General features: G+C 37.0%; 1 protein-coding gene across 16 annotated transcripts in view; it reads right to left on the bottom strand.

Annotated features, from left to right (window-relative positions):
- The window catches only part of tnrc6c1 (trinucleotide repeat containing adaptor 6C1), a 601,775-nt gene that overhangs the window by 13,908 nt on the left and 574,678 nt on the right, over positions 1–13,189 (bottom strand). For 12 of the 16 annotated variants that reach the window (XM_073025993.1, XM_073025996.1, XM_073025995.1 and 9 more), the window contains 4 exons: positions 12,646–12,813; positions 11,755–11,946; positions 9,507–9,656; positions 5,107–5,220 (listed from right to left, as the gene is read on the bottom strand). In XM_073025993.1, coding sequence (XP_072882094.1) covers positions 5,107–5,220; positions 9,507–9,656; positions 11,755–11,946; positions 12,646–12,813 — 624 coding nt within the window. The remainder of the gene's footprint in view (positions 1–5,106; positions 5,221–9,506; positions 9,657–11,754; positions 11,947–12,645; positions 12,814–13,189) is intronic. The other 4 variants (XM_073025999.1, XM_073026008.1, XM_073026000.1 and 1 more) reach the window with 2 other exon arrangements.

The raw sequence follows: 13,189 nt of genomic DNA, 5'->3' as shown, positions 1-13,189 counted from the left end.
CATTTCTTCCATTAAACTTTGGAGATGAAAGTAAACATTTTTATCCAGTCAGGGACTTTAATGCCACTTAAATACACTGTATTCTCTGATTTCATGAGACATTCTGAAAATTGTACAATGGAAATGTGGAGTGAACCAAAAAGGTTTGAGTACTCAGAAAAATAATTACTTGTAACCCTATATTTTCCCCCCAGCAAGAAGCCTCATTCATGAGTGCACAACAGGGATTCTGCCGGATAGCCCATAAGAATCATTCAAGTAAATCACTACTCATGCTTATGAACGAACTTTTTCCAATGTGACTACAATTTCATAAAATTAAAATGCACATTCTCCACAAATTCTAGCAATGATTTTCATGCACCACAGTGTTTTCCTTTACAAATCAGCAATTTGATCTTCTATACGTTTTGCCAATCCAAACTTCCAGTGGATGGTTTCCCGAGAATTTATTCACCACCCACAATATGGAATAGTCCCAACTTCCGAAAAACAAGATTTACAACACAAAAATATTGAAGCTGAGCAAATTAAATTTTTTTAATGCTATTGCATGGAGTCTGTTCAACTTGTGTAATATAAGAAATAACAGAATGACTGAAAAATTAAGACATAATCAAAAAAATGGTGACCTGTATTTAAAAGAATGTAAGGCACAAAGAACAACCTGTGCAAAAGCATAAAAATGGGAAGGTCAGAATTTGTTAGATGATAAAAGTGAAAGAAAGGAGGCAAGTATACAACAATGCATAAGGGCAAATGTCCACTAGAAGACACAAGGGCGGAGACAGAAGGGTGCATTTGGACTACAGTGATGACAAAACTGCGTTCATTTTCTAAGCAGATTGCCACATTTGTACATTTAGTTATTTTAGTACTTTAGGCACATTACTGTGATAAACCTCAGAAAATAAACTAGCACAAGGGATTGCAGATGCTGGAATTTGGCAGAAAAGACAATTTTATGAAGGAATTAACTGAGTTGAACAGCATCTGTGGTGGCAAAGGAATTTTCAATATTTTGGGCTGAAACCTTGAAAAATACCAGCTCTCACACACGTTCTATATTTGGATCTAAATTTGCACAAATACCAGGCAGAGAAGCTCTTGCTAAAATATATATATTTGCTTGCTTTTTCTGCATTGAAATTTTAAAGTGAATATGAAAAATGACACCTGACATCAAACTGAACATTTTAAAATCACTTTTAAAGTATGGGAGGATGACAAATTGTTCACAGATCTAGTGATATAATTTCACTTCATTTTTTCCCCATATGCATATGCAAATTTCTTTAATCAAATTTTGCATCAAAAATCATTTACAATTACAGCACTGATTGCCTTAAATTAATCTAATAGCACAGAAGCAGGGCATTTACCCAGAAAAGCCTCTTTACCATCTTCCACAAAGTTCCAGTATCACAGTTTCTTCCTCATATCTGCATAAAATTTTCTTAAATCCATCATTAACCATTTCATGTAGCAATTAACTTCGCCGTTACTCTGACAAGCGCCTGCTTCAATGTATAAACTTCTACTGCTGCAGAGAGCTATCTTTGACCACTAACAGCTCAGCATTGTCGGAAATGTCAATGTATCAGCCACAGATGAAGTGCCCCCATAATGTATTACGTTTTCCTGAATTGTGGCCTTTCTTATACCATAGCGATCAGAGCCCTTGACCACAACTGTGCTCTTACCTCATCTTCCTGGATAGAACAAAGTTTCCCGGTCCTTGCCACCTTCCATACTGAACCAATGCAATTTCAATTATCTCCACCAGACATATTCCCCACCTCCCACATGCTGAAGGGATCCTTGCCTTTGTGACTCCCTAGACAATTATCTGTCCCTATTAATAAGTCTGCATTTTAAGGCAATTTTCCACCCCAATGGATGAGATGCACACCTGCTGTTTCCATTCTTCCCTACCCAACATTAGGGTAAAGCAGTAGTTCACCTGCTCTTCCAATCTGGTCTATTGCATTCGGTCTTCACAACACTATCTCCTCTATATTAGAGAAAACAAACAGATTGGGTGATCGCCTGGTAGTGCAGCTAAATTCAGCCCATAAGAAATGAGCTCCTAGCTGTCTGTTACTTAAATTCCCCATCCTCCTCTTTGGCCATTCAATATTACGCCTTCTAAACTGTTATAAAGAGGCTCAATACAAACTTGAAGAATAACATCTCATCATCTTTCTGACATATTGCAGACTTCAATACTCCATATCAGTATTTTCCAAATTTAATAACATGCTTTTAACCTCTGTACTAGAAATGGTTATTTCTGCATCAAGTTATCCATTTGTGATATTGGTTCAGTTCTTTTCTAATTATGGAGTCAGATTTGCTGGGTTTGTCCCTCAGCTTTACTATTATCATCACTAATATCAATGAAACAAAAAAAACACCACCTTCCAACTGCCCCATTAACCTATCTAACCCTGTCTTAGCTTATCCTGAATATTCTTTTGCCCTACTTAAATTAATCTCCAAATTCACCTCATGATTTTAGGAGTTATACCTCTCCATATACTCTATTGCAGAGAAGCGTTCCAATATTTTTAAAATCTTTGCTTCCTATACATAATCTCCTGCTAAGAAACTGAGATTTTTTACTGCAGATTCCGACAAGCCAAAAGTCCTTTAAAGAGTAGGATGACCAGATCTTCATATTATGTGCCAATTATGGATTTTCTATATATTACATAACTCAACATTTTAAAACTTTGAAACCAGGATGAAGTATCCAATTGGAAAAAATTCAGAATTCCAGAATCTGTTTTCACCTGTGAAGAATCTTACTGGTCAGGATATAGCTACTTTCATTGTTCTTCACTGAACTGCACACCCACTCCAGTAATAATTTTTGCTTTCACCTTATTTTCTTTGGGCCTTGTCCATTTATTCTACCCAATTCCCTCAGATATTTTAGATTTACTTGATTATGCACTGCCTTCATTGGTTTACAATTTTACAAACATTGCCCAGTTAGTGAATTGGTAGTCAGATTGTACCCAATAGGAATGACAATGAGATTGCTTAAAGCTAATGAAACAGAAAGGAGGCTATCAGGCAAGCTGTACAAGCAGTCTTTCTTGCCAATCAATTTTTCATTACTTTGTTTTTAAAATTACAAAAATAAGACAGTATTGAATGATGTTCAATGATATTAAAAATCTTGCACACATAATAGTCAATAGACAGTTTAATTTCAGTCAGCCATAGAAACAAGACCTCGCTATACTAACCCCATTCAGCCTTCCGTATCTTGTCAATTCAAGTGCTCGTCTATTTACTAAAATCATAATGGGAGTACCCTTTTCCAACACCCACTTTGGTAGTATTTTCCAGATACCACACTCAGCAAATATTCCTTCTCAGATCACCTGCAAATCATTTCCTCCTTATCCCAAATCTATGGTCTCCAGTTTCTTGCTATCTACTATACTAAGTTTCTAGCCACCTACCATATCCATGACCCTCAATTTTGTACAACTCTAAAAAATTTCTTGTCAGCTTTCTACTTTCCAAGGAAACTAAACACAGCCAAACTTGTCTCTCCTAATAGCTGAAATAGCTTATCCAAGAGTCCTTCTGGTGAATTTCCACTGCACTCTTTCCAGTTATCATGTCCTTCCTATAGTACTGTACTCCAGCTATGGCCTAACTAATGTTTCATAAAATTATACTATGACCTTCCTGCTCTATGCTTTGGCTAAACCCAGATGTGTTCTTCATCATGGTATCAATCTGTGCTGTCAACTTCAGGAATCATTGGATACAGAGGTTCAGCAATTCACTTAAAGGTTCCATCGTTCACTGTCTATGCTTCACCCTTATTAGTCTTTCCATTGCCCTTATACTTCAATTAAGAATTCCAGTTTGATTCTTAAACCTTTTGATCCTATGCCAATTCACAAAACTAGTGAAGTATTTGCAGAGCCCAATTCTGCAAAAACCTCTTCATTCAATTCATTAATTATCACTTCTGACGATTATATGGAGAATGGCAAATAATGTTTTAGAACAAAACATATTGAAACATTTGCATCATGAAGCAATATCATTATACAATAATATTCGCACATTTGCTTTCTTGTATTTTGTACAATTACATTCCATATGCTGAGATAGAAAGAAAAATGGATAGATCAAATCTGAACATGTTATTCAAATTTATTGATAAAATATAGAAGAAAAAATGACCAGAAACAGTGACAAGCTGTTACTTGGAAAGAATAGCTTTTATGTTCTCAAAATATCATAAGCAGACAACCATTTTTGGATTTACGATTAGAGAATTTTTTCTCTCCTCCCCCCCCCCCCCCCCCCACACTTTGGTAATGTTGAGAGCGAAATAGAAAACAAATGTTTTAATATTATATGGTAATGCTATTACCTTAAACTATGAATGTTTCAATATTGCCACACTCAACTATTCTAAGCCTACCAATTGTCTAACATGTACTAGTAAATAAAAGTGACAATTTTATGTCATCAGTGAATTCAGTGAAAAGTATTTGCAAACTTCATGGCAGTAATTGGGGCCTAAATACATTTCCCAATTTTGTAGATCAGTACATTGAACCTAAAATTTAAGAATACAAACTGGAATCCTTAATTGAAATAAGAAATTGAATAATTATTCTCAGTTTCATTTTGAATTCCACGGCATTAACTACTGCAGTTTGAAGAGAAATAAAAAAAGCAAGCACACATTTAACATGAGGAAAAGTATGTTTGGGTAAAGCAAGTCAATGTTAAATTAAATTCAAAGGAATAATATAGAAGACCTTCAATAAATAAGTTTTATGTTCTTCACTGGCTTCTCCCCAAGTACTATTTTCATGATGTAGTGAGGAAGAAAGAGAAAATTACATAGCTCCGGTCAAGCACAGAAAGAGGAATTTTTAAATAACCAACTAAAATGTAAGTACAGAGAAAGGAACATTACTCATCTGTTTCATTGAATAACCCCACCCACTTTATAGGTCCAATCACTGCACATTAACCCTTTATTTTTGACTGTTACAATCCTCCTCACTTTCTATGGAGAATTTTGGGTCTGGTCAGCAACTGAAGCAAAAGGACCCCTACCTGCAGGATTAGGTGCAGATGTAGAGCTGCTGAAAGAGCTAGTGTAGCCAGAGGCACTGAAGGACCAGGCACTAGATGAAGGCAGCGTGGCGTTCTGAGATGTTGGGGATGACCCTGCATAAACAGCAAACAAGCAACTAAAGAAATGGAAAATGATTTAAATTAAATCTTAAGATGATTGTCCCATTTGATGTCTTTTGCAGTGAAACGTTTGAGAAAAAAAACAAAGGAATGGGGTGGGGATGATTATCAGTGATCTCTTATTATTGATTTAATTCAATTTTCATGAATGCAAAGCTTAAAGCATTTCAGGTTTAACTGCACCTCTTCATGTTTGTGAAAATGCAGAATAATAACAAAATCAAAAATACCTAATCCATTCTATTTGTCATCATTGAGCCTGTCTTGCTGTTATAAAAAATTATGTGAAACATTTTAGAAATTAATCCTGAAGTGGAAACACAGTTGCATTTAAGAACTTTGTCATATTCTGCTTAACAATGCATTTACTGACAAGTTGCTGCGACAGAGACAGTGAATGGTCTATCAACACTTGCAACAACTTCTGTAAGTCCCCAGTAATAAGCAAGTAGCCTCTATGCTAGCCATGGTATACACTAACCCACACCTCAGCAGAGCATCTGCACTACACACCCTGGGCAAATCATGGTAAAAAAACATACTCTCCATTCCAAAATCTAGAGTGATTTACTGCTAGCAAGTGCCTATAAAGGTAGTGTTTTATTCCACTTAACTGCCACAGCTAAGTGCACAGACCGAGCATATGGTCTTTTACAGTAGGGTATATACCCATGAGTGTCCAGATTCAAGAGCTGTGTAACAAATTAGTGCTCTTGTGGGGTAACCACTAGGTAGTATACCAGTGCATGAAGTGTAATACCCTTTGAAGAAGCATGCAGCATTATAATCAGAATGAAGTTTATTAACACTAAGATACAGGTATACCATGAAATATGTTGTTTTGTGACAGAAGTCTGATGGCAGAGAGAAGCTTTTCCTCTCCAATGGCAGTAACGAGAAGAGGGTATGTCCTGGATGGTGAGTATCCTTAATGATGGATGTCACCTTCTTGAAGATATTACCTCTTGAAAATTTCCTTGAGGTCAAGGATCCAGTTGTAATGGGTGGTACAGGGGCCCAGGTTTTGAAATTGGTTGTTTAGTACTGAGGGAACAATGATGTTGAATGTCAAGTTGTAATCGATACAGCTGACCAACATAGGTTTTACTGCTGTCTATGTTCTCCGAAGCTGAGTAGAGAGTCTGTGAGCTGTAGATCTGTTGTGGCAGTAAACAAACTGAAGTGGGTCCAGGTTGCTGCCCAGGCAGGTGTTAATTCTAGCTCAAAGCACTTCAACACCGTAGATGTGAGTGCTACTGGACAACAGTCGTTGAGGCAGCTCACCCTGTTCTTCTTGGGCACCAGTGTGATTGATGTCCTTTTGAAGCAGGTGAGAACTTCGGACTGAAGTACTAAGAGGTTGAAGGTCCTTGAACACACCAGCCAGTTGGTCGGTACAGATTTTCAGTATTCTGTCAGGTACCTCGCCAAGGCTTGACACCTTATGAGGGTTCACCCTCAAAGGAATGTGTTTACATTAGCTTCCGAGACCGAATACAGATGCTTGTGGATTTACATAGGTGTAATGTTATTCTCCCTTTCCAACCGTGCATAAAAGTTGTTGAGCTCAGCAGAGAGTGAAACATCACAGCCAATTATGCCATTGGGTTTCACCTTATGTACAGGTTAAGGTTAGTAAATTATGAGCATACCACACTGATACCGGAAGCATAACGACACTTGTGGGCTTCTCCAGCACACAATATAGCAAACAATATATTTCAAAGTTCCAAGTATATTTATTAACAAATTATGTATACAGAATACAACTCAAATTTGTCCTACAGGTAGCAATGAAACAAAGAAACATCATGGAACCCATTCAAGAAAACATTCAATGCGCGAAAAAAGAACAAATTGTGCAAATAGCAAAAGGGAACAACACACAGAATTTCAAGTATCAACCAAAAGTCCCGTAGTATTCAGTTTAGTTCCGTGTCACATTGCTAACCCAATCAAGCCTCTACACAGAGCCATTCTTCACTGAAGTGCCCTAGTCCACAGATTGTCCCAATCAAACCGCTCAAAACAGCAAAAAAGGTAACCAGAATCTAGAAATACATGCAACCTGAACCTCAGTCACCCAAAATGAGTCCATAGTGTCATCGATCAATCCTTGCAGCATGGAACCCAAGGCTCCCCCACTTTCCTGTCAGCAGTTAGCAAAGGGGAGAGGAAGATTGATCAAATACAAGCAAATGGCACCAAATACCCGCCCATCCACTCTCGTACTTGTCAACATCAACCTTGCTTGACGCCAAAATTGGAGAGAAGTAATGGAGTCTATCATCAGCTCAACTCGTCTCCAGGCCACACACATCACTAAAAATCTCACTGAATTTCAGAGACAGCAAAGTGCTAAATCACTCAAACGGCCCAAAACACACCACCAAAATGTAACTCACTGGTTCCAATCGCACATTGCTTATTATTAGCAAAATCATATTAAAAAGTAGTTTCATGAGCTGTCTGCAGGATGTTGCCGTTGGTTGTGCTGTTTGTTGGCACCATCTTGCCAATACATTTCACTATATGCTTCAATGTACATGTGACAAATAAAGTTAATTTTATCTAAGTAATGTCACAGCTGACATGCATCTGGTTGTGTATTCAACTTCAAATGGAATTACCTATTCATTTTCATGATGGCCTTTTGTATGTCATGTGCCATATAAGACAGTTGATTTTTGTGTTTTGCATCTTGGCTCTGGAGGAACGTTGCTTTGTTTGGCCGTATTCATGTGTATGGTTGAATAACAAACTTGAAGTTGGACTTCTTGTAGAGCTCTGGATTGCCAGTCTTGAATGCTCTCAGCAGCTTGAGGAACTCCTTCTGGTTTGGGAAAAGTCAGTATGTTCTTAAAGGCGAACACTCATCCACGCAGGTCTTCATGAAGTTGGTGACAGCCGTGGCATATTCATTCAGATTCAAATGATGAATGTCTGAATATAATCCGGTCAAACGATTCAAATCAGTCCTTTAAAAAAAATCCTTCACATCCCTTTACTATACCCTTTGCGGTCTTCACCAGCAGTGCTGCAGTCCTCATTTCTCTGACTATATACTGGGAATAGAAGTACTGCCAGGTGATTGAACTTGCCAATATGCGGTGCAGAATGGCACAATAAACATTCCTATTGGAGGTGCAGTAGTGATTGATCGTGGCAGCTCTTCTGCAGAAGACACATTGGTGGTAATCTGTCACAGAGTTCAAGCTAGCCTGCTTGATATCCCCTGCAATGACCAGAAAGGCATCAGGGTGTGCTGTCTCATGACTGCTGATTATAGAGCTCAGCTCCTATGATGTAAGCTTGACATTTGCCAGGGGTGGAATATACACTGCTACAGTAGACAGAACAAACGACACTTGGCCACCAGTGTCAAGTTTCAGGTCAAGGGAGCAGGACTAAGACGGAACAGCCACAACTGTGCACCATGTTGAGTTAATAATGAAGTGTTAATATATTCTTGCAATGTACACACACACACACACACACACACACACACCATTTAGTGGCCATTTTATATAACTGTGCATTACAACAGTGGTGTGCAGAAGATCAAGGTTTGACATGTTGTGCATTCAGAGATGAAGTGGATGGGCTACAGTAGCAGAAGACCACAGCAGGTTCTACTCCTGTACCAAATAATGTGACCACTGACTTATATCTCATGAAATAAACAAAGATATTGGAGCAGAAAAAGGACATGTACCCCTTGAAAGTACTACAAAATAATGATAATTGATTTTCCACCTCAATTCCACTGTCCTATCATGTAGCAGAAATGAATCTGGAAACCATAGTTAAATTTCAGGAAAATAATTAGCGATTTTGTTACAGGAAAGCTTAATTTCTGCAAAACATTTGAAAACTAGTCTTGTCCTCATAGCACAGTAATGGTATACATTTCATCTCTCAAGCTTGTTTTGTTATTCAAGAGATCAGTGATTTGAGGTTTTAAACATATACCTGTAATTTCCCCATGTCCTTTAATTTTATGCTTGTGTATTAATAACCTCAGCTTAACAATATGTACACAATTTCAGCACAATGATTTAAGTAAATTTACCAAATTATATACAAATACATTTAATAGTTTTGAAACCAAATGAAATAGATTTCAAAAGTAAAATGCAAGGATAATATTCATTGCATAACTTATTTCCACATATTTACAGCATTTGTTTCACTTTTTAGTTCTTAAGGAATACAAAAGTTAATTTCCTTGTGCAAATAACAATAATTTGCTTTCTTACCTCCACTCCTGTCCCTGAGCAGATAGCGATCCACATCCCGGATAGTAGTATTGATGGAAGGTCCACTTGGGACACTCCCAGGTGTAACATTAGGGTCAGTCTCAGGGTCAATATTCTGAAGTCCTTTCCATGGCTCCCCAGGCCGAAATTCTTCAGCAGTTAGAAAATAGGCATTAGAATAGTAAATTACTTTCAGTAGTTTTGTAGACATATACATTATTGCTTAATTGTGAGGTTTTATTAGTAGTTTTTAAAGAACTATGAAACTAAATAATTTTAAAAAAATCAATGTTTCATGTACATCTGACTTTTCATTATCTCAACCTGAACGCAATGGCACCTTGTTGGAGTACTGCCCAACTACCAGTCCCTCTTTGAAACTTCCTAAGAAAGCTCATTGAGATTTAGTCACATAAGCTATAATGGTGAACGTTGCTAGGCTTTTCAAAAACTGGGAGCTTAAAAATTTCTGATTCAGTTTAACCTCGAAGTCCATACAAGAATACTACCAGCAGTGATCATTGTATTGCAATCAAACAGGAAAAAAATCTTGATTGAACAGGAGCACAGAAGTAAACTGCCACATTAACCAAGATGAACTGAGTTAACAGACACCAGGGACTGAAACCACAACTACTCTAGTGTGCCTTGCTCTGTAGTTACAAGATGACAATGTATCGTTAAGCTGAGTGAGGTTCTCAACAATGACATTTTGAAATACTACACAATATAGTTCTTATTGCATAGCTATTATGTTGCAATCTATGTAATTACTTTTTAGAAAGCTATTAAATTATTTGAATACATTTAACTACAACTAAGTGGCTGAAATTTTTACTTCATTTAAGACCTGAAAACCTCTCCGAAATTTTAGATTTAACAGTTTTACTTATTTCTGCAAATACGGAATAAAAGTTTCTGCTTTAGCAGTGGCACTTTCTGTGCAATAAGCTGATATAAAGTTACTGGACATGGACTTGAACTTTTACAATTAGCTACTGCATAGTGTTACCCATAAACAGAATTGAAATAAGTTACAAAATTACTTCATATCTGGGACAGATAAAAGACCAGTACACACAATACTTAGAACTCCATTGTTAAGGCTCCTACAATGGCCCTGCAAAACCATTAACACTTGCAGCCATCAGTTTTGCTAATTTATGGAAAGTATAGACAATAACATTAAATACAAATCAGTCTTTTAACCATCACAAAGAATATATAGTGGCTACATTTCAAAACTCCATTCAACCACAGTGGCATTCTGAACAGAAATGCACCTTAACGTGCTTTACACACAATTTGTTCAGTTGCCATTATCCCATAAAATATTTCAAACATCAAGTTTATCCTATTACTATTTGTTTTAACACTGGTAAAGTAGCACTTTTTTTAAAAAAAAGATACCCTTTTATTCCATATCACAATATCGAAAGAGCTGCTCATTGGCTTTCCTTTGGTAAAAGCAAAGTTGATTTACAACTGGGTTGTAAAAAGAATCTAAGTTGTACATGCATTAGAAATAATAAAATGGGGCATTCAGACACAGTGTATTTAATAAACTAATTTATTAAAAAAGATGAATCTAACAGTTTTTAAATTATTAAGACAATAGATAAAACAATGTTGCATCAAGCTAGTTTACCAGGATATGCTTACTGCATATCTTGGTTTAGTTCCTCAAATTTAAAACGTCACAATGCCCATTTCTCAATAAGAGGCATATTAATTTACTATGAAAAATGGAACAGCAAATATTCATGTGGAAATGTAACCCAGTTATAAATGTATATCCAGCATGCTCAATTTGGAAATAATCCCCAGCAAATAGCTAGATTCAAATCAGCAGGTCAACATTTTTTTAATACAGTTATGTTGTGATGTGATTGCATGCACTGGAACCCCAAAGAGAATATCAGTCAAGACCAAAGCCAAAATGTTAGACTGTTACTAAGTTAGCTTCTCTGATATATTCCAGCTGTGTCTTCAGAATTCTTTACAATAATTATTGTCCATTTAAGGTCCTAAAGCATGGATTAACCCCAAAGATATTAAAGGGGGAAAATGAATGACATATTTCTTACATTATTTTTCAATATTTGCACTACTAAGCAAAGCTATTTTGACACATTTGGCAGCTCTTTTCAATTTACTAATTTCTTTCAATGTGTAATAAATATACAGGTCTTAGTTAAACACAACATTCTTAACACCTATTTTATTTTTGCCAATCTTTGGGGTTTACCTGGTGGCCAGTTAATGTTGGAGCCATTTGAGATCTTATCGGCAGGGGATTTGGCACGTGTCCAGCTATCACTGACTGGTACCGGTGGACTGGCTGGTGACTCACTGCTGGTTATCAGATCATATGGACTGTAGGAGTCCTCAAGGGAGGGCTTGCTTGTTGGACCAATATTGAGACCTCCAGGGATAGCACCTGAATATGTGTTAAGTGGGACAGAAAGGCAAGGTCATGGATATAAAAACATTTTGCTATGGTCCTGACTCTGAATCTCAGCAGTAGCTAAATTAGACCCAGTTAGTTAAATAAATGCCGAGGTAATTCAGAACGAGTCTTTGATGATCTATCACTTCCTTTATTACAGCATCAAAGCTCTTTAGAACTAAACAAATTTCACAGGCAAAGTAAAACAAGTTATCACAGATTACTCTGAAAATACTGCAACTGAAAAATGTTCTGCGGCCTATTGCTCCAATTGAAATGTGCAAAGAAAATTCAAGGGATTAAAAATACATGTTACATGCTTTCAAGTTTGTCTGCTGTTTTAGTTGAATGTGTAATACAAGAAAATGAGTTGGATTGATGACGGCACTGAACCAGTGTGACAATATGACGGTGTTGAATTAGTGTGACAATATGACGGCTTGTTTAATTCAAATTTTAATTAACCACATAGCATGCTTTCAGCATTTTAAATGTGTATATATAGATTCTAGAGCCTTTTAAGAAGTGACGAAATAAATTGGGACCAAACCTAATTTCTAAAATTTTGAAGACTAACAATTATATTCTGCCTTTCTCACAGAAAATTGTGGAGATACCAAAATAACTTTAATGCCAACTGCCCAATGAAGTATCTTGGTCAGGAAGTACTCTGCCCTTTGGGGCTCTTACCATGCTTGGTCTGGTTCTGCTCCAATGATAAGGAATTGCTGCTTAAATTTTCAATAGAGTTGGGGTGGGTCCACTGCCTCAATCGAGATTGGGCTTGAGCTGGATCCTTCATGGATATACCAGCATTTAGTTCCATGTTGCTTACATTCATATTTGGGATCAATCCAGCTGCAAGTGAAAAGCATATTAAAACAAAATAATGGTGTAGTAAAGCTGATGAAAATCATTCCCTTCACACATCATGCACATTATTTCATCATTGACTCTGTGATCTCAACAGGAGCAGCTCCAAGAACTTATCTAATTTTTTTTTTTAAATGTGAACCTATGGTCTCCTCTTCGTTGCACACCTCTTGGGGAAAATTGGCAGAAATCCCTTTTCTCCACTGGTTCTCCCCATAGCACTGCATCTCCGTATGGCCTGTGTGAGACCAAGCATTGGGTGACTGGCATTATGGACACAGACACTCAATGGGGAGATTTGAGGCTCAAAGTTGCATTGCAGTTGGCAAAGAAGATAAAAGCCATTGCTGTGGATTGGCAC

This window comes from Hemitrygon akajei, chromosome 22 (assembly GCF_048418815.1).
Source record: "Hemitrygon akajei chromosome 22, sHemAka1.3, whole genome shotgun sequence".
Classification (NCBI taxonomy): Eukaryota; Metazoa; Chordata; class Chondrichthyes; order Myliobatiformes; family Dasyatidae; genus Hemitrygon; species Hemitrygon akajei.
The sequence above is the reverse complement of the archived record's forward strand: the minus strand, read 5'-3'. Positions and strand labels throughout refer to the sequence as shown.